General features: G+C 44.7%; 2 protein-coding genes across 3 annotated transcripts in view; both read left to right on the top strand.

Moving 5' to 3' along the window:
• Positions 1-3,399, top strand: part of TADA2A (transcriptional adaptor 2A) — a 46,511-nt gene extending 43,112 nt beyond the window's left edge. For both annotated transcript variants that reach the window (XM_010861545.1, XM_010861546.1), the window contains exons 15-16: positions 975-1,048; positions 2,562-3,399. In XM_010861545.1, the coding sequence (XP_010859847.1) occupies positions 975-1,048; positions 2,562-2,747 (260 nt within the window). In that variant the 3' untranslated portion in view covers positions 2,748-3,399. The remainder of the gene's footprint in view (positions 1-974; positions 1,049-2,561) is intronic.
• Positions 3,400-13,850: 10,451 nt separating this feature from the next.
• The window catches only part of DUSP14 (dual specificity phosphatase 14), a 25,999-nt gene continuing 17,624 nt past the window's right edge, over positions 13,851-22,225 (top strand). Inside the window, exon 1 of the mRNA XM_010861535.1 lies at positions 13,851-13,954. The gene's annotated coding sequence lies outside the window, so the exon portion shown is untranslated. The remainder of the gene's footprint in view (positions 13,955-22,225) is intronic.

Below are 22,225 nucleotides of genomic sequence, written 5' to 3'. Positions count from 1 at the left end.
ATCCCCAGAGTTGTGCACATCAGGCTTCCCATCCTGGGCAGTGACCTCGTGCTTGGGGCTCTTTCTCAAGGTATGTGAGTTCAGCTCAGCCTCTGCTTTGCCATGTACTGGCTCACTGTTTCTCTGTGTGGGTCTTTCAGGTAAACAGGGCTACTTTGGGAGGAACAGATATTCCCTCAAATAATACATAATGAAGGGCCTTTTGCTGGCCTGACTCTGCCTTTGATCTCAAGGTGAACGGCACCTGGGTAATTGCCATGTCTGCCTGCACTGCTGGCAGAATGGCCAGTGTTAGGGAAGTCTGTCCTGCGGAGTTGTTATTTCCATTCATCAGCTGTCAAGACAGGCAGCATGGGACTTTTCTTAACTGGATGACATCTGGGCTGTAGATTTTAGAATCTTCTACTGGGTTAGGAAGAATAATCTTATTTGACTCTGAGGTATGTGTGATTATATGTGCATTTTATCAAGGCAAAGGGCACTTGACTTACTTTTTTTTTTAATTCTTTTCTTTAATCTTTATCTTATTTTTGGCTTTGCTGGGTCCTCATTGCTCTCGTGTGGGCTTGCTTGCTTAGTTGCAGCCAGCAGGGGCTACTCTTCATTGCAGTGCGTGGGCTTCTCATGGTGCCGTCTCTTGTTGCAGAGCACCGGCTCTAGGCACATGGGCTTCAGTAGTTGCAGCACATGGACCCAGTAGTTGTCAAGGACATGGGCTTAGTTAGTCTGCAGCATGTGGAATCTTCCCCAGCCAGGGAGCGAACCTGTGTCCCCTGAGTCAGCAGGCACGTTACCCATGGCACCACTAGGGAAGTCCTTGACTTACTGTTTTTATTTTCAAGTGAACTTTGGGGTACCCGATATATAGTAGTTTTTTACCTAACAGACCTGACCGTGGTGAACTTTGTTACACTTTTGACTCCTGAGGTACTGTCTCTCACAAAATACATGCCTTTTTCTGTCTGTATCTATAGGTAGACGAAGCGCACCGCCCTTGAACCTCACGGGCCTCCCTGGCACAGAGAAGTTGAATGAGAAAGAAAAGGAGGTAACAAAAAGAAGGGGGAGCTGGTTAGAGGAAAGAGAGTAGGGGCCGGTTATTCACTGAGTTGCCGTGAAAAACACATTATAGGATCAAACCCATTTTGCTCTGCTCACATCACACATGTGCACGTTCAGCTCTAGTTATCCTCAAGGTCTCGGTGTTAAGAACCGACCTTAGCAGGTCTCAGGGACTCCTTTCCTCATCACCCTGCCACCGTTCATCTGCTGAGAGAAGAGCATATGATACATAAATCTAAATAATACCAACTATCATTTATTGAGCATTTACCATGTACCAGATACTGTACTAAGTACTTTATTTATTGAATTTAATTTTTTACAAACTTAAAATAACTTATATATGGAAATGGTTATTTCCTATGAGAGTGGGCACTTTCAGAAGTTCTACTCTTATTCCAACAATATGACCATTATTTAAAGATTTTTGAGTTGTCTCCATGGTATATATAAACACAAAAGAGGAATCCATCATCATACATAGTCACACATTAATTTTGATTAAAAAAGCCATGACCTACTTTTCTTTTCCACCATAATCACTTAATCACTGGATGTGTCTTCTTATGACTGTTAGCTGTTTCTAAACTTTTAAGTCCAGCCTCAAATGAGTCATCATCAAGCATTTTCCAAATAATATGCAACAACTCTCAAGTCCATTCCAAAGAGGAATTCCTCCTTTGTTCCTGGTGTGCTCTTTTTTATAGTTCGCAAGATGGGTATCCTCATCTGCCACTCCGTATCAGAAATTCAGGTCAGACAGAACGGAATAGGGGCTAGTATTAGACTTTTATTTTACCCAGTAGGAACAGTGAATATGAGTGTGGGAGGAGAAGGGAGTGTATGTTATATCCACGTGTTGCTGAAGAAGGATTGCCATTCTGATTCAAGTGTGGAATGACCCAGAGTTTCAAGCAGTTTTTTGTCCTTACTCACAAAATGGTGACCTCAGACTGTTCATTGCTGGATAAATGGTAGGTGAACTGGAATTAAACCAGCTTTTTGGATTTTTAGTAGTTAAAGTGACCTCTTAGCAAGATCTCTAGACCTCCTTTCCCTCCAAAGTAGGAAGTGTAATCACAAAAGTAGGGACTATGGGCTTATGCTGATACCAGACATAATGTGATTCACACTTGGGAACCCAAGTGTCAGCACCCCCACCCCGGGCCCTGCGACTCTTCCCTGACAGGCTGGGCCAGAACATGCCGGGCCTCTGCCCCAGGCCAGTCCTCGGGACACAGACTTGCACCCGGGACAAACCCCGGGGAGCTGGCCGATAGGTGCCGCAGCTCTCCCAGCATCACCCGCAGCCTTTTTCTGTCTCCTGAGACTGTTCTCATCAAAGAAAAGACGGAATGGAATGTGGTCTATCCACCAGCAGCTCCTGTGAATAGTTGGAGGTTGATGTCACTCTTTACGCTTTATTATGGCTATACCTGCTGGATTAAATTTTAAGACTGACAGATGTTAATGTTCATTAAATTTGCCATGTCTTTCAGCTCTGTCAGATGGTGAGGTTGGTCCCGGGAGCCTATTTAGAATACAAGTCTGCTCTATTGAACGAATGTAACAAGCAAGGAGGCTTGAGACTGGCACAGGCAAGAGCACTCATCAAGATAGACGTGAACAAAACCCGGAAAATCTATGATTTCCTCATCCGAGAAGGATACATCACCAAAGCCTGAGGCTCCCCAGGAGTGTGGCGGGCCAAAGGACCGCACGGGCATTCTGGAGCCTTGTTTTTGAACTGAATTCTCATTGTGAAAAGAGGGGAAGAACAAAGGAAATCTTCAGTTTTATTAGTGTCTGCTTTCTTCTCCACCCGGCTTTAAAATACTCCTGTTGTTGGTATTGTGCTGCAGAGTTATGTGCTAGATAAGCTATTGTTAATTGTGTGTGGGCATTCATTCCTAACACCTCTTGTAACTAAAACAAGAACCATAGTACCTCACATCACAGTGTTAGTAGAAATAGAACTAAACCAGTGTGTAATCCCAGGAGTCCAGCTCAGATCCTTGTACCTGCTTGGGAGGTTGGTTTTCTGATTATGTTTTGCCTTCAAACGTTACAGATAGATTTGAAATAAAGAGGTTATAGTGAGAGAAAGCTTTCTCTTTCTGTCTGAGGGTTTCTTTTTAAGCTGACAACTCATGTTTATGAGTAGAAAGGAGGAAAACCTCCCCATGATGGTCTTGTCCCAAACTGTACTTTGTTGAATGTCTGGCTCTATAATCTGCAGTCCGACTGTCTAATCTGCAGAAGACTTTTGAGGAGGTAGCAATGGACATAAAATGTCTCTGTTATTTTTAGAATTGATTAAAATGTTTTGCTACTTAATTTGTGGGTTTGTCAAATATTCTGGTCACTAAAGCACACTTAGGGTGTTGGATGCCCACCTCATCACGCTGCACTGCCTGTGCTAACACATGTGTCCTGGGCTCGCCCCTGTTGTCACCGGGGGCTTCCCGGGATACCGGGTCCCCGAGGATGGAGATGATTCAGTTAATTTCAGCATTGCTTGGATGACACCTGAACCCTAGTTTCTCAACGGTGAAAGGGTAGCCTACAAGAAGAGCTACTTTTAAAACAAAAGGAAAGCCCTTTCATGTGTGGAACTCACTAGGTATGAGGGTGAGTGACTCCACCACATCTGAAAGTTGGTCCTTACATCTTTTTGCACAGTAGGAAGCCAAACTCAGAGGGTTATCCCTGTTCCGTTGGAAGCAAACAGAATCTTTACAAATTACCTCCGATAGCTGACTGATTCTTTAGTTCTTTCATCATTCAAAATACCTAATTCAAATAGTGTATACTTGGTTGGAAATATCGGCACAAACTTTTTGGCTGATGTAAATATGCATGTGGTTTGCTAATGGACTTCATCTAGGGTTTACAAATGAAAAGGAAACTCAGGATCTGAAGGAATTAGAAAAAAGGACTTCGGTATTTTAAAAGGGTGGCTTGTGGTTTTCTTTTTTTGTTTTCTTGACATAGTCCTATTTTTAGAAAACAGTCTATCACCACCATCACCCCAAGTTGATTATAAAGGGATTGCCTCTTTTTTTTTTTTTAATGCTAAGACTTTTAAAAAATATATTTATTTATTATTTTTGGCTGCACCAGGTCTTCGTTGCTGCACATGGGCTTTCTCTAGTTGTGGTGCTTGGGCTTCTCATTTCTGTGACTTCTCTTGTGGCATACGGGCTCTAGAGTGTGGGCTCAGGAGTTGTGGCACACGGGCTTAATTGCCCTTCAACATGTGGAGTCCTCCCAGACCAGAGATCGAATGCGTGTCCCCTGCATTGGCTGGCAGATTCCTAACCACTGGACCCCCAGGGAAGTCCAGCTTCTTTGAAGTATTGTTCTAAAAGTGCATTAGATGTCAGTGTCGGGTGATGTCCGCTGTAGCCTGAGGTCCTTAGTCTTGATTAAGGAAGGCTTCCTGGGAGAGGTGAGGTTTTGAGGCAATGATAAGATGGAGATGAGAGAAATAAAATGGCAGATGGAAGAGGGAGACTGTTCCAGACATCGTGGGTGGAGGAGGAGGTGGAGGCAGCCATGGGAGTAAGGAAAATGGTGCCAAGAGATTTAGTTGGCTAAGACACAAGGGGCAGCTGTAGTGGTTAGGAGTGGGAGGACAGCGGGACAGTCTGATAGAAACCTTGGATCCAGTTGAAGTCTGAAAAGCTGATTGGGGAATCAGATTTGATGAAAATGGCATGGTTGAAAACAGTGACAAAAATAAGGCTGTAATTTCAAAAGACTAGAGTTTAGAAGGTGGGATTGTTATGGTTTTGGTAAACCCAATTTTGCAGAATTTAAAACTTAAAATTCTAGGGGATTTCTCAAACCAAGCCATAATTTTGGGTGAGGAGTACTCAAAAGTAGTCACTACCCTTTTGCATTTATAATAGAAAAGCATTTGCTGATATTTGATGTCGCTAACTAGCTTACTACATTATTTCCTTCTTTCCTTCTTGTCACCAAAGGAAGGCCCTTCTTACTAAAAATCCAGAGCTAGCAAGAACTTTTCAAAGAATATTCCATCCTTCCCCTTTTCTGCTAGATGGGATTGGCCATAAACCAACTACATTGATACAGGTCTTTCTTGGTCCAGATCATCTCAGAAGAAGGAAAGTTTAAAACTCAACAGTAATAAACAATGAATAAAGATCTTTAACTGTGAAGGATTTTTATTACAATTTAAAGGATTTCTGTTGGAACTTTTTCTTTCTGTCAGTGACCCCTTGTGCTCAGAGACTTTAACAGTCTCTACTGAAACAAACTATTTGTGATTTATCTCTTCTTGGGTTCCAGTTTTCATCCTTTTATTGTTTACACCTCCCCCCACCCCAAGCCCCCATTTTAAATCTGGACTTGGTTAACCAGTCACTGCTAAATGATAAGAACAAACTTCCCAGTTTTGAGTAATGAGATCCTCAGCTTGTGGTTACGGGAAAGCGAAGACGACCAGTGACATTCATCAATAACAAAGTTCTACTTGGGAAGTCATTCAAACTGTTAGGTAGAGTAGGGAAAAGGAGCCCAAAATGGTGGTGGCTTAAAGACAAGGAAGGGAAAAGCCTGCGAAAATAGAACAAAAGAAGGTCTGAGGACCGGAGTGAGGACCTCAGGTAAAACAAACAATACTCCTGGCTGGCCCAATTTACACAGGACAGGCCCAGGGAGAGAAAAACATATAAAGAGAGGAGCCAAAGCTAGCTCGCTCTCTTTCTCTCTCTCCCCCGCGCGCTGGGGTGCTCTTCTCGTGCCTTTGGATTGACGTGCCCTCACGCCTCGAAGGTGGGTTTTCCTGCTATCTTCTAAATAAAATAGAGCTGTAACACTGAGCCGTAACACTGATTTGTCTAAGAGCTATAACACAATCCATTCGAGACCTGAGACCTATAACACAGTCTATCCAAGACCTGAGAGCTCACGGTCTATCCAAGACCTGAGAGCTGTGACATGCCAAGGGGGCTTTAATGTCCGTCACTCCAAATCTTTGTTGTGACGAGACAAAGAGCCGAGGAACATACACTTGCGTGACATCACTTTAGGAAAAATGTAGATATATAATAACTAAAGTTTCCAGCATGATGAGTCAGAAGACCAAACATAGAAGCTTTGGAAAGCTAACTCGTTTGTAACTCCGAAACACCTTGACTGGTTTCCAAGCAAGAGAGCTGTACTGTGTTCTAAACAGCATTCTGGAATATCGCCCATTCTTTGTTTAAAATTTATTAATTTGGCTGTGCTGGATCTTGCTTGTGGCACATAGATAGGGGCTTTAGTTGCAGCACTTGGAATCTAGTTCTCTGATCAGGGATTGAACCCAGACTCCTTGCCCTGGGAGCATGGAATCTTAGCCATTGGACCATCAGGGAAGTCCCTCTTCCATTCATTTTTAAGGATGTCTTTGTAGATACCTTATACACTGTTATTAACACAAAAAGCTTTCCTACACCTTGCATGTACCTGGCTTTTTAATCTGAATTTCTGAAAGTTAGTTCCATTCAAGAGGAAGCTTTGCTTTCCTTTCCAGTGTGTTCAGCTGGATGCGAGTAACCTCTCCCAGATCGGCCAGAAAGGACCACCTCTGCTACAGTGGGACACTGCCATGTCTGTAGCCTGTGCAGAAGAGGTAGCCCAGCCATAATAAAGACTTTCCCTTCAGTCGGACACAATAACCGGCCCTCTGCATGAAATGTAAGTGATACTGATCTCGGGGTGCAAGGAGAGCCAGAGCAGCCTGGACAGGACGGCAGTGGCCGTGCTGACACGGACACTTGTTTGGGGAGAGGGAACGGTAGTGAAGAGTAGCTTGGAGGTATCTTGGAACCGAAGTCTCCTATCCACGGAGTCCTCATTGGCATTGTATGCTGCTTCTGCAGGCTAGAGGGTGGGGACAGGTAAATCATTTCCCAGAAACTTGGAAAGCCGGTTTTTGTTTCTAATGGAGGCAGTTCTTTGTCTGTTCATTGTTTGCCTTGTTGCTTTGGCTTCTACCAGTTGAGATGCACTGAGATAAACTGCCCTTTGATTCAACTGACCAGCCTTACAAGGCAAGAGACACAGGTACTTGAAGGATAAATGTCTTGCATCTGTCATTAAAATTCCTTTGTCACTATGAGTTACTTGCTTGGTATGTGTTACGTACTGGGCCCCCTTCCCTGTTAAGAGTAGGAATAAGGAAGTTGAGATAAGAATGTAGAAAATGACCATTAAAATGTTTAATACCCCAAACTGAAAGCTACAAAAATGTTGATTTAATAGATACAGCCTTGAATAGCACCATACCTCCCCTTGTCTTTGAAAGCTGTGGTTAACCTATGCCAGCCCAGATTTGTTTTTCATCTTTCTGGGCTGGGTAATTAAGTCCGAAGCACTTACATTCTACTGTCGAGCACAGGGGATGGATTTCTGTGGCAGCAGATAAACCATTTGATTGAATTAATCTCATGTTCTTAATCAAGCCACATGGTTTTTCTGCTTTCTCTGGCCTCCTGGAGATATTACATGACAGCTTTCAGGTAGTTGGCGATTAGTCTTGTCTTGGTCGAGTTATGTTGATCAGAAGTAGCATCTCAAGAAGTGTGGAGAGGAGAAGGCCTCACAATTGTTTTAAGAAGCCAGCACTTTATTACTAATCAAAGCAAAAAATGCTGAAATGCTGTCATCGCCATTGTGAACTGACAGCTAATTGCCAACTCATAACACTTCCAATGTACCTCTCTCCTCCCCGGAGAGCTTTCCTTCCAAGTACACTCCCCGTATCTGTATTGTTGGCTAACCTAACCCTCTTTTCTCTCACTAAACAATAGATAACTATTTGAATTCCCCGTCCCACCCCCCACCCCCATTATCACAACATATAACATTATTTTAAGAAGTAAAAAAATACTGGGACCTGCACTGTGGAGTTTAATTTTAATGTTCCCAAACAGTATACCCTATTGGAAAACTGAGTTGGGACTAAGTATCTGATGTTCTTATTTCAGTTTCCGATCTTAGGATGTTGTCTAAGATGAAGAAAGCCATTTTCAGGGTAATTTAATCGCTTTTCCCCAAAATCATTGAAAAGGGGTGAAAAGTTCAGAAGTGCCATGAAGACACCAGCTCCCAAGTACCAGGGGCCTCGGAGATGGGTGAACTGAAAGGAACGCTCAGGAGAGGAGGAGAGCACCGCAGTGGGCCAGCCGTCACCGCGTGGGAATTTGCTCTGCCTTTGAGAGGTGGAACGGTTTTCCCATACAGTATCCTGTGGGGAGCCTCTTTTTAAGCAAAGTCAAACTGCAGCAGAAAAGCCACTGGACTGGGGGCAGGAGCCAGAGCCCTTTTTTTTTTTTTTTTTTCCTAGAGGATGACATCTTGAGAGAGAGAGAGAGAGATATATTTTTTTTTTTTTTTTTTTACCAAAGGACATTTATCTAAGCTCTAGCCACAGGTAGGTGACAGCAATGTCCATCTTACCTGGCTGCCCCCACCCCCTGCTAAGATCTTTGCCTTGTTTTGGGTGTGCATAGTTTCAGATTCAAGACACCTGTCAGATCTCAGTGAGCATAGGTTTAGCTTCAATGATGTAAAGCAAAACGCTTTTGAGAGCAAAATCTCCCAGGAGTGTCTCCACCCCCAGCAACTGCAGAAAAGAAGGCGTTGGTGGGAGAGAGGGGTGGCTATAGACGTCATTGCATCTTCCAGATCCCAGCTGTGACCTGGCTCAGAGTTTTACAGTTAAAAATAACCAGGGCTTAGAGTTGGGGGGGGGGGTTGTAAACTGTTTCGTCTCCATGGAAACAAGGAGGAGGGTGGGGGAAGCCGAGCCTTGGATTTCCAGCAGATGTGGCAAGAGGGGGCGGATGTAGGGGCTGGGAGTTTAGAAGCCCTCTGGTGAAGGAAGATATCCCTGATTAGCATCCAGATTGTAGTCAGACATTGCTCCAGGGTTCTGGAGACAGAACTGCAGAGGTTATGTTTGTGACAATGTATACATTTTGGGTGGGTGCAGTCCTGTTTGAGGCTTACAATTTCCTGTAACACAGATTTGCTACTATTTGGCAAAGCAGAGAGCAGATGAGCAACACAGTAGGGGAGATGCTGCCTTCTAACCAATCTGGGAACCTCTGCTACACCCCCACCCCTTCAGTTGCCCTTGTTTTTATTTGTATACTCGGAGGTTTGACCTCAGAATATTGTCACAATTTACAACTAGAGGGGGCTGATGTTTGCAACCTGGGACCTGGGCTAATATGGTCATTAACTCCCTTGCAGTAGGATCAGGTTTTTTCTCTTTGGTATTGTAGGAGATTATGCAAAGTGGCATTAATTACCTAATAAGTCCTTAAAGTTATCTCTTACCATTTCTGGTATTATTACTACAAGAGGTAACTAACTTGTGGTGGGGGAGGAGGTATTTTATTTTTTCATTTCCCTTTTCTTTGAAGGTTTCCTTTGAAACAATTTTTTCCCCTCAAGAAATACATGAATATATTCTAGTTAAAAAAAAAATCAAATCCCTCTATTTTCCTTTTTAAATGACGGGTGCATATGCTTTCTTGTTTACCTGTCTGGCATATTGGGGTGACTTAAGTGCTAATCTTTGTACTGCTACTTAATAATAATACAACCTTGGGCAAGCTTTTTTAACCCCTCATTTCTGAACTATGATTGATAAAAGCTACCCAACTGTGTTTGATGAAGATAAATGGGATAAATAAAGTATATAATTCACCTGACACCTCCCTTCCCTTCCCATTGGGCCTTTAATATTTTCATTTAACTCCAGCCAGGTATGAAGCAGCCTTTGATTTTCCCTGGTAAATGGTAAATTCACACCACGATAAAGTCTCACAGAGGGACACTAAGCTCTGAAGAACACAGATCAAATGTTAAAATAGGCACAGGTGCATTTTTTCATGGGTGTTGTTTATATTGGAATCTTCATCACTGTGCATCATTGCCACAGCCCCAGGGTTGAATTAAGGGCGGAACGTTTCAGAGACAGATAGATAGATACTAAATGTCTAGTTATCCTAGACATGTTGCAATAATATTTCCTTATATAATGCCTAGCTCAAGAAGCTTGAACTCAGGTTACAAAATTGTAGGTACACTGTAAGAAAACTAAAAAGTCAGGCATGGAAGAAAAAAAATCAGAAAAAGATGCTAATAGTTGTTTCGTTAAGTAGTAAAATTAGGGGTGATGCTTTCAGGTCCCTCTCTATCTCTCCTGGGTGTTTTGTTTTTTTGTAATGTGACTTTTTTATAGATGGAAAAATAAATTACATGAGAACTAGTAAGACTGTACAAATAGAAGTTTATAGTATTTTGCAATGAATAATATCTAGTTAATCCTTATGATAGCCATATAAGGCGCTATCTTACATCTTATAAAATAGCACAAGCATTAGGCAAGTTTCTATAGTAAATGAAATATGTTTTTTTTATTTCTACCCCTCTTGTTTTGGGGTTTTTTTTGTTTTTAAATATTTTCCACATTTATACAGTTTTCTCCCAGATACCTCGTGTCCACTGTCCCTCTTAAATGTGTGAGAGGACAATAACATCAAGCTTTACTTCCCTGGGGGATTTGCCTTTTTATAGCTATTAATGGCATAGACTCTGGAATTACAGGTATTAGTAAGCAGGCATTCCAGACCCCTGGGACCTGATGACCCCCTGAAATCAAGATGCTATAGACTGGGGAGCCCTGAACACAGCTATCTTCCACTTGTGACAGATACGTCAAATCTGTCACCCATTTGTTAACCAGAAGAAGCAATACAAGTGGAAGATGCAACTATTTGAGGGACTCATAAAGGTCTGATTAGTCTCAGGAGCAGTCATTGCCCAAGCAATTACGGAAAATATTTTTGGAAAGGCAGACATCAGAAGCCAAGCAGAGTAGACGTTTCCACCCTCTTATTTACTGGGTCTAATCAGATCAGCTCTTATTTTGCACAGAATCTACACTGCTCTAAAGCACTGCTTATATAGATGTAGTCAGGAGCATCCACACCTTCCCTGGGCACAGACAAGGCAGATTTTTACAGCAGACGATCTCTAAGACGTTCCTACAACTAAAATAATTGACACCTTTAAATGTACCTATTTATAGTCTAGTAAAGCACTGCCCAGTAAGGAAGTCACTGGCCTCATGAGGCTATTTACATTTAAATTGATTAAAAGTAATTACAATTTAAAAGTCAGTTCTTCAGTCACACTAGTCACATTGCAAGAGCTCAAAAGCCACGTGAGGCTAGCAGCTACCGTACTGGACAGTGCAGTACAGGTAATCTCCAGCCCCCAAAGTTCTATCCGACACTGCTGGTCCCGAAGACAGTACCTTCAAACTGTATTTTTTTGTCGAGGCCTCTGTAAACCCACATTTCCACATTCTGTAAAGGGATAAAGCACCTCCCTACCCACAGGCATATATGTACAGTCACTAAATGATCTTTCTGAGTTTAGCACTTCTTCCTACTTTCCTTAATCTCTAGATCTTTACACATACATTACACTCAGCACAAACTTTATTTTAGCCCTCCTCCCTCCTCTTCGCTGATGAGGATTTGATTCTTCATGGTAGGCTTAGTTCTACAATGTGTGAAAATGCCCAGTTCCTTGTCACCAAGGAGCTGTTCTGGAAACCTGCCTTCTGTGTAATAAACAAGCTTGAATCTGAAGAGGGATGTATCTATGCGTGCTGCTGAGTCACCAAATTGAAGGAAAGACTGTGGGGGGAGAAACAGAGAGGAAAGCAGCATACAATCGTTTCTATTAGAGATTTTGCTATTTTGGAATTGGCATGTCAAAAATAAGTCACTGGATGAATTGATGGTGGCGCAATTTGGTACTGCAAGATGCCTTTCCCAGGCAAGATTTGAACTAATGTGTTATCCTGAATCAGATTCTGCATTGTTCTCTCTTCGAAAGACTAATTTTGCTTAATTTTAAGGCTTTCTCTCTTTATGATGGGAAAACTAGACATCTTTCCATTCTAGGCCTTTTTAGCTCCCTTAAGATGATCACTAAAATGGCTTTGATGTTATATTTTTGTCTGGAAAGCAGACAGAACTTTTGGATATTCCTGCACCCACGGAATGACTCGGAATCCGGTTGGAGATCAGAAAGAGCATGAAAAAGCCTCAAAGCTTGCGGTTGAAGATGCAGGAGGTCAGGAGAGTGGGATGCAAACCCAAAGCGCTGTGTTCACATCCCTCACCCATCCCTCCTCCCAAAACTATGATTACTCGTTTGACTGATCAGCAACTCTGATGCCAATGATTTACACCCATGAGGAGCTGGGTCTGGTGACTAAAGGGCTGGGTGTGGAGTCGGGACTCTCAGGAGCCTGACTCACTGCCCAGCCTCGAGGAAGTTGTTTATACCTCCCCTCGCCCGCCAGGGCAGGGATGTATTGAATGTCCGCTCTGCATCTACTCAGGTTATAGAGGGACAAACGTACATTAAAAAGAAAAAAAAAAAAGACCCTCAGAGTGACACAGCAAATAAGCCCTCCATGAATTAATGCATTCAGCCTGCGCTCCCGAGACCCTCAGCCCTGCCTTGGAGGCACAAGGTGTGAACTTGGTGTTTTGAAACTCAGGTGGTACCTGTGGTTCATGACAGTGGGTTGGCGGTCTTGGGGCAGGCAGAAGATGGCCACTACTGCTGCTAAGTCGCTTCAGTCGTGTCCGACTCCGTGCGACCCCAGAGACGGCAGCCCACCAGGCTCCCGCGTACCCGGGATTCTCCAGGCAAGAACGCTGGAGTGGGTTGCCATTTCCTTCTCCAATGCATGAAAGTGAAAAGTGAAAGTGAAGTCGCTCAGTCGTATCAGGCTCTAGCGACCCTATGGACTGCAGCCTACCAGGCTCCTCCGTCCATGGGATTTTCTAGGCAAAAGTACTGGAGTGTGGTGCCATTGCCTTCTCCGAAGATGGCCACATCTATAGCCATTTCTGGGCTTCTTTGGTGGGTCAGACGGTAAAGAATCGCCTGCAATGCGGGAGACCGGGATTCGGTCCCTGGGTTGGGAAGATCCCCTGAAGGAGGGCATGGCAACCCACTCCAGCATTCTTGCCTAGAGAATCCCCATGGACAGAGGAGCCTGACGGACTACAGTCCATGGGGTGGCAAAGAGTCGGACACGACTGAGCGACTAAGCACAGCACATAGCCCCTTGAGTCTCTGACAACATAGCCTCCCACAGTCGCTGGAAACTGCCCATACCTGCCCAAGCAAAATTCAGCCAACGGCTGCCATGAGATTTATTTTCTCTTCCCTCTTTGGTTCCAACTCCGGGCTCCCCCTTGCAGGATGGAAGGTGGGGGTAGGAGATTAGTCACTAACTGCAATCTTCACACCTTTTATATTTGTATCGTTTTCTTGCCTTTAACCCTCTCACATCCACAAAGTACCCTAGTTCGCCATCCCTTGGCCCTCGCCGAAACCTAGTTTGGAGGAAGACGCTCAACTGGGAAAACAGCAGGGTTGGATGTTGTGACACAGACGGGGACACCGCTGCGGTCCTTTGAGCAGAGGTCTGCCGGGGTACCAGGGATGCGCGCGCGGGATGCCAGACTCGGCGGCGGAGCGAACAGTGCGCAGGCGCGCCGCCTGCGGCTCCGCGCGCCCCCGGGTCTGCAGGCCGGGCGCCCGCCGCGCGCCTCTCGCGCCGAGGCCCCGCTCCGCCCCGAGCGCCGAGGCCCGCCCCTACCCGAGCGACCGCCCCGCCCCCGTGAGAGGGCGGTGGGGCGCAGCGAGCGTGCGCGCGGCCCGCCCCGGGCGCGGGCGGAGGAGAGAAGGAAGGGTGCGCGCGGCGGCCAGCCCGCAGACGCCGGGAGCCGCGCAGCAGAGAAGAACGCTGGCCGCGAGCCTGGGCGAGCCGGTACGGGGCCCGCGGGCTCGGGCGGGGGGCAGCGGGCGGGCGGGACTTGGCGCCGACCGGGCCCCGTGGGCCGTAGCCGGAGCGGACAGCCATGGGCCCGCGCGAGCCGGGTCTCCAGAAACTTTGTGCCGGCGTCCCCCACCTGCTCCCGGGAGCTTCTCGCATCTTCTGGTCGGCGGGGAGAGGAGAGGCCCCGGCGACCTCCGCCGCGACCCCTCCTTCCCGCCGGCCCCGCCTCGCGGGCGCTCGGAGCACCTCCCAACTCCGGCCGCCCACCCGGGCTGCTCTCCTGCTGCGGCGGCGCCTGGGCCCGGGTCCCGGCCCTCGGCTCCTCACGAGCATCCTCTCTGCTCCCCTCCCCCTTCTTGACCCCTCTGCTCCCCGGTCCAGCCATGGCCTCTCTCTGCCTCCTCGCCCCGCCGCCACCGTTCTCCGGCTCCGAGCCTCGGGAGCGTCGGCGGCTTCTTGCCTCTTCCGAAGGTTTCTGGTGCATTGATAGAAGCAACTTGACTTTCAGCAATGCCAAGTATTCAACTTGAGGGTTTCTCTACGGTGGTGGATTGGTGTGCACAGTGCCAACGTTATCTTTTTATTTCTCTTAAGTACCCTTGCTCCAAAGCGAAGTTGAGTTCTTGTTTGTGTGCGAGAGGAGTTAGTTGCATGTTGTATGTAGCTGCCTTCTCTGGATTGTATAACTATGTTTTATTTAGGTGGATGTTGCCAATGGTACCAGCTACTGTTATGGTAACTGGGCATCCCAGAGGCAAGGGAAGGAGGTGTGACTTTAAAATGCAGTTCTACTGTGTAGGGATTTTTTTTTTTTAAGTACCGCGTTCTTTTCATCCAGGAAGACCTCAGGGCATTTAGCATGTGTTAACTAGCTGTTCTTAGTTTTATGAGCGAGGTAGGTAAAGAGCAGTACCATCCTATTTTACAGATGTGGACATGGAGGCAAAAAGTCAGGTCCTGATTCTTTACTCATCTGAAAAGAATATGGACCAGGGTTCCTGGAATTCCTAGTCCATGAGGGATTCTTAGTCAGAAGTGTCATGGAATGTTGGAACTGACTCCCTGAGATTGTACAGAGCAGTTAAAAGCCACAGAGGCTGGAACTGTCAGCATCTCCATGCTTGAGACTCAGCGGTGTCACAGAGTTAAGTGATACCAGACAAGTCATAGCTGCTCTCCGTGTGTTTCCTGCTCTTTACAACCAGAGGAACAAAGGTGCTGTATTCTTTCCAAAGTTATCTGAACGCGTGTGGAAGCTCCACTGTCTTGCGCTGCGTTTGGTGTTTCGTGATTGTTCCTTATTGTGGGCTCCTAGAGGCCTCCATTCTCGGGTTGTCTTTAGAAATGCGGGGAAGGAGGCACCCGTTAGAATGAATAGCTGCCTCTTCAGGAGACACCCCTGAGCCTTCACACCAGAGACAGGCTGAGGCAGGGACCCTGACCTGGGTGGGGGCAGAGGGTTGCCTTGTGAAGGTAGGAAGGCGCCCTGCACGGGCGGCTTGACACATGGGCCCTATTCCTGCCTCCAGCTCTGACTCATCTTCTGACGCTTGGGGGAGGAGAGGTAGATGCTTGATATTTTTGGCTTTCCCCCCATAAAACGGGAGACAGTTTCCTTCATTCCAAGGCTTTTGAACGTCACTGTCCAACGTGTCTGTCTATGCTGAGTTCTCAGTTGAACTCTCTCACAGTGGTTGAATGCAGGTATGATTTCTGCAATATTCTTTAATACAATGGTATAAGTATATATTCTTATTATTTAAAAAAAAAAAAACTGGCCAGGTGTGTAAGTCCAAGAAATCCTTTAAAACTTTAGCATTTTTACATGTTGGCTCCTAAGGAGGAATCTTTGTTTGGTAGATTCTTTCGCAATTGGGATTTTATTTTAAGGCAAGATGGTTTACAAATACTTTTTCCCAATACCACAAGAATTAAACATTCTGTTTTAAAAAATTAAAACTTTACAGATAAGATTAAAACTTTCTTTTGAGCATCTGTCGCCAAAGTAATCGCTGTGTATATTTTTATTGGTTTATGTGTTTTCTTTCAGACTTTGCTAAGCATTTTTTTGAATGTTTGTACAGAATGATTCTTTTTTCTGGTTTGCATAGTCTGAAAACTTCTAGCTTTTCTTTTTTTTTTTTTCTGAGTGACATTTTTAACTAAATTATTTTATTTTATTATTTGTAAGTATTAACTTTAAAATGTCCTGTTTATAGACACTTGGTTTCTGTCTAGAACAGGTAGCTATGTGCTTTTAGTCCAGCTAGTCATTAAGTTTTACTAACCCTGATAGCACTGGTAGTATTTGCTCCAGACAATAGGCAAATGATCCTTTCTTAACTTTAAAACAATTAAATCATTAAGATCCTTGGTGCTTCTCTTGGTTGCAAAGGAAAACTTTGCCATTAAAAAATCTCGTATATTTGTCTTTTCTTTGCTTGTGAGGAGGCGTAAAAGGGAGTGGAAGGCGAAGGGAGTTGCTGAAGCAACAGTCCTGGGTGTAAACTTAGCGAGCGTTTAAGATGATAGCTTTAGTTATTTGTGACAGTCTCACTGGGGTGAAGACAGAGAAAGGAAAACATTAACGTTTTCCGTGAAAACTGTTCAAATCAGTAATTTCAGAAGATAGATGAGCTAAAACAAAATTCACGTCCAAGAGTTGCTGGGCTCCTGGTGGTCCAGTGGTTAGGACCCTGCAATTTTGCTGCTGAATCCTGGGTCTAGTCCCTGATCAGGGAAATTAAGATTTCACAAGTTGCTGGACATGGCCAAAAAAAAAAGAGTTTATGGATTTATGTGTTAGACATTTATTAAGACTTCTGCTATGTGAAAAGTTAAGTGCTGACTACTGGGGTAGAAGGCAAATAAGGTCACTGACCTCATGAAACTGACAGGCGGTAGTGATATTCCAAGCAGAAGGATTCTCTCCCCAGATTGGCCAGAATTTGTAAGGCTTCTGAATTCCTGAAAACCAACATTGTGTTTATTTAACCTTTCTTAAGTTGTGAATACTAGAACACAAAAGGGTATAAAACATAAATGGATAACTTAATTATTTTAAAGAATACACAGCTGTAACCATCTTGCAGGTCAGGAAGCACACTCTTTCCCAATGACCACGTCTCTCCTCACCCTAGAGGTAACCTAGCCAGTACTAGCTTCATTTTTGTGAAAATCATCCCCTTTCTTTTCTATAGTTTTTATCACCTAAATATATGTATATTTTAGTTAATTAATTTCATTTTTGGCTGCTCTGGGTCTTTGTTCCTGTGCACAGTCTTTCCTTGGTTGCGGTGAGCGGGGGCTGTGCTCGTTGCGTGGTGCAAGCTGCTGCTTGCGGCTTCTCTCGTTTCCGAACTTGGACTCTACGTACGCAGGCTTCAGCAGTTGTGGCTCACAAGCTTAGTTGCCGCGAGGCATGTATGATCTTCTAGACCAGGGTTTGAACTCATGTCCTGTGCATTGGCAGGTGGATTCTTATCCACTGTACTGCTAGGGAGGTCCTGTCACCTAAAGACTGATCTCTAAACAATATAGTTTCATTTTGCCTGGTTTTCATCTTTATGCAAGGAGAATCAAAGTAGGTATTCTTGTAAATCCTTTCTTTGGGGGTGGCAGCCCATGTCACATATGTGTATATATGTAAGTGTGTGTATATATACATTCATATATGTATTTACACATGTATATGATTTTTTGGTTTGAATTCTTGCTGCATTACAGTTTTTTAAGATTCATCCATGTTGTTACCTGTGACTGTAATTAGTTCATATTTGCATGAATATTCCACATTTATCTATTTGTCATCTGCTGTTGATGGACGTCTGAGTTCTTTCTGGTCCAGGGCAGATGAGTACTGCTGTGTCATAGATGCGCGTATCCTCAACTTTACTAGCTGAGGCCAATTTTCCAAAGTGGTTGTACCAATTTACATTCCTCCAGTGGTGTCAGCCTTGAATTTAGAATCCACTGTGCTTGCTGTTTAACCACAATATGTTTGGATATTTCCTGAGTGAATGAATAAATGTCACAGAGGTGGTTTGATTTGACCCCTGGCCCTTCCTGTACCACTGTATTTTTATATACTTATGTTTAATTGTATGGTTTGATCTAACATAACACCCAGCGCCAGAGATGGTTTTCCACTCTATGGCTGAGAAATATACAATAGAATCCTTCCAAAGGTCTTTTTTTTCTTAGATAGATGTGTAGTTATAGGGCAATTTAAAGATTGTAAAAGGAAGCATTAAAAATTAAAGTGTCTAGTAGTCTTGTCAAGGTTTTGGAAGACTTACCGCTTGGGCCACGAGATGCCTTGTAGTGGTGAGGTGTGTCGTGCTGGAGAAGACTTGCCTGGTTCCAGGCCCTGCATGTGCAGGCTTAGAGTGTGACGTGTGCAGGAACCCAGGCTAGTCGTTGTGAAAATACCGTCTGAGGGAGGGTTGGTACTCACATGCTTGTGTACACGTGCAGATCCCGAGAGGCACCAACGCAGGAATTCCCTGGCAATACCAGGAACCACAGCTTCTTTGCTATGAGAAGAAATGGTTTCACAGTCTTTGAAATGTTTCTCCAGGTCTCCCTTCGTACTGGATGGTAGAGGTAATTCACAACTGGGGTTGATAGTTCCTGCTCTCTGAGTAACCAGTTGCTGGGTTAACTTGAATCGCTTGTGTTTGGTGTTGCTAGCTGGATTTAAAACTGGTGTATGTGAGAGAGAGAGAGAGAGAAGAGGAAAGAGGGAGGGAGAGAGGATAGGGAGGTCATATCAGGACAATTATTAAATTATTAAGTCCAGGTGTGTGTTGAGCATCTCGTGTACCTGGTATTATCTGCTAACAGTCTGTTTATATCCTGGGGGCAGAATTACAGTTCTGTAGGTTCAGAAAACACCCTTCAACTGTCACCATGAAATTAACTGATAAACTAGCATCTGAAAAAGAAAAAAATGAAAACAGGGCTTCCCTGATGGCTCAGCAGTAAAGAAATCCGCCTGCAGTGCAGGAGACCTGGGTTCGATCCCTGGGTTGGGAAGATCCCCTGGAGAAGGAGATGGCAACCCACTCCAGTATTTTCCTGGGAAAATATCCCAGTCCATGGGGTCACAAAGAGTCAGACACCACTGAGTGACTAAGCACACAGATACACACACAAAAGAATATAAGATTTGTAATATACTAAAGGGTTCCCCCCCGCCCCCCAGATTCTCTAAAATAACCATAATTTTAAAAAAACTACTTATATATAAATTAGAATTTTTTGAGAAAAGATACCCACGGGGGAAGATGAAAAGTAGAGTCAGAACCTTTGTGATGGGGGAGATATCTTATTTGTGTTTTTTGATATCCTTTTCCAAAGGATGTAATTTGCAGAGGAACTGCGTTTTCCCCCTGTTGCAGGGAGGAGGAGGAGCTCTGGTGCCGAGGTCACGGCCCTGCCTGCTCACCTCATCATTTCCCATTCTTAACCTTATGTTGACAGAGAGTGACCTCCCATCCAGTTTGGTCAGCTTTCTGCTACCATCTGGAGGTCTCCATGGACAGAGGGGCCCTTTTGAAATTCATATGTAACTCCTGGGCCCACTGGTGCCTTGTCCCAGAACAGTTCCATCGTCAGTGGACTGTGGCGGGTCTTTCTGACTCTTTAGGTCTTTGAGGTTGCGGAGTGGCAGGAGAAAACTCTTTAACAAGAGGGTGTTGCTTCTGTTGACTAGTAAACAGTGACGTAGGCGATAGAGCACCTCTGGAGCCTTCCAGCCAGCAGCCCAGTGAGTCTCATGCAGGATTCTCATGCAGGGTTCTTAGGGCCACTTGGAAAAATATTTCTTTGCCATCTGCTGTGATGGCTTTATAACATAATTTCAGGGGTAGGCAGTTTTTTTTCTATGAGGGGTCAGATAGTACATATTTTAGGCTCCTGGGTCATACAGTTTCTGTTGCAACTATTTAACTTGCTGTTTTAAATGTACCTTGTGACACAAAAAGGCGTAGTTAATATGTAACAAATGAGTGTGGCCATGCTCCAGTAAAAACTTGACTCATGAACACTGAAATTTTAATCTCATACAGTTGCTGTGTGCCATGGAATGCTGTTCTTCTGAGTTCTCTGTTAACGGTTTAGAAATGTATTAACCATTCTTAGCTCATGGGCGGTAGAGAGAGAGATGCCTGACCAGACGTGGCCCGCCTGACCAGACGTGGCCCGCCTGCCACAGTTTGCCGGCCCCTGATTTGAACAAGAGTAGAGTTTAGGTTTGGGGGCTTCCCAGGTGGCGCTAGTGGTAAAGAATCGGTCTGCCAATGCAGGAGATGCAAGAGACACAGTTTTGATCCCTGGGTTGGGAAGATGCCCTGGAGAAGGAAATGGCAACCCACTCCAGTGTTGCTGGGATAATCCCATGGACACAGGAGCCTGGCAGGCTACAGTTCGTGGGGTCGCAAAGAATCAGACAAGACTGAACAGGCACACAGAATGAGGTTCATAGGCCAGTGGATTCTCATTTAGCATGTGACGGGGGAGCCTGCAGTCTGTGGGGTCGCACAGAATCAGATACGAGTGAAGCGACTTAGCAGCAGCAGCAGCAGTAATTAGCAGTGTAATCTACAAAGAACAATGTGTATTATCTTTTTGTGTCAGACTATATTTCACTTAGTTTTGGCTGCGCAGGGTCTTCGTTGCTGTGTGTGGGCTTTCTCTAGTTTCAGCAGCTTCTTTTGTCGCCGAGCACGGGCTCTAGGGTGCACAGGCTCAGGAGTTGTGGCGTTTGGGCTCTGTTGTTCCATGGCATGTGGCATCTTCCTGGATCAGGGATTGAACCCGTGTCTCCTCCACTGGCAGGAGGATTCTTTATCATGGAGCCACCAGGGAAGTCCAAGATTATTTCTTTAGGAGACAGGTAAAGCCAAGGGAATAACTTGAGGATACTATGTTCTTTGACTCCTGTTTAACTAAAACTTTGATTTCTCCCTTTGCTCCAGGAAGGCTGAGATACACAGTTGCCCTCAGAATTCGGAAAGCCTGCTGTCCTTTGGCAGGGATATAGGGGTATGTGTGGCATTATCAGGTTCCCTCCCTCCAGCTAATTGGAGAGACCTAGCCTGGTTATCTTGTTCAGCTCAGAAACTCATACATGCCGCCTCCCTAGTGGCTCAGCTGGTAAAGAATCCGTCTGTAAGGCAGGAGACCTGGGTTCTTTCCCTGGGTTGGGACGATCCCCTGGAAAAGGGAAAGGCTCAGTATTCACTCCAGTATTCTGGCCTGGAGAATCCCATGGACTATAGAGTCCATGGGTCACAAAGAGTTGGACACGACTGAGTGACTTTCACTTTTGGTTTATAAAGAAAAATGGGAGGTTAATTCATCAATAGTTTACAAATGAAATTAATTTGGTATAAAAGTACTAAAAACGTGGAATTTGGCCAGGGGCATGAAAAAGAAATCCCCGTGGGGAGAAAGTCAAGGCTCACAGCTTGAGTTTTGTTTTTTTTTTTTAACTTTACAATATTGTATTGGTTTTGCCATATATTGAAATGATCCACCACAGGTATACATGTGTTCCCCATCTTGAACCCCCCTCCCTCCTCCCTCCCCATATCATCCCTCTGGGTCATCCCAGTGCACCAGCCCCAAGCATCCAGCGTCGTGCATCGAACCTGGACTGGCAACTCGTTTCATATATGATATTATACATATTTCAGTGCCATTCTCCCAAATCATCCCACCCTCTCCCTCTCCCACAGAGTCCAAAAGACTGTTCTATAATACATCAGTGTCTCTTTTGCTGTCTCGTATACAGGGTTATTGTTACCATCTTTCTAAATTCCATATATATGCATTAGTATACTGTATTGGTGTTTTTCTTTCTGGCTCACTTCATTCTGTATAATAGGCTCCAGTTTCATCCACCTCATTAGAACTGATTCAAATGTATTCTTTTTAATGGCTGAGTAATACTCCATTGTGTAAATGTACCACAGCTTTCTTATCCATTCATCTGCTGATGGACATCTAGGTTGCTTCCATGTCCTGGCTATTATAAACATTGCTGCGATGAACATTGGGGTACACGTGTCTCTTTCAATTCTGGTTTCCTCAGTGTGTATGCCCAGCAGTGGGATTGCTGGATCATAAGGCAGTTCTATTTCCAGTTTTTTAAGGAATCTCCACACTCTTCTCCATAGTGGCTGTACTAGTTTGCATTCCCACCAACAGTGTAAGAGGGTTCCCTTTTCTCCACACCCTCTCCAGCATTTATTGCAG

The sequence above is a fragment of the Bison bison genome, unplaced genomic scaffold (genome assembly GCF_000754665.1).
Source record: "Bison bison bison isolate TAMUID 2011002044 unplaced genomic scaffold, Bison_UMD1.0 scf7180017864472, whole genome shotgun sequence".
NCBI classification, from domain to species: Eukaryota; Metazoa; Chordata; class Mammalia; order Artiodactyla; family Bovidae; genus Bison; species Bison bison.
The sequence above is the reverse complement of the archived record's forward strand: the minus strand, read 5'-3'. Positions and strand labels throughout refer to the sequence as shown.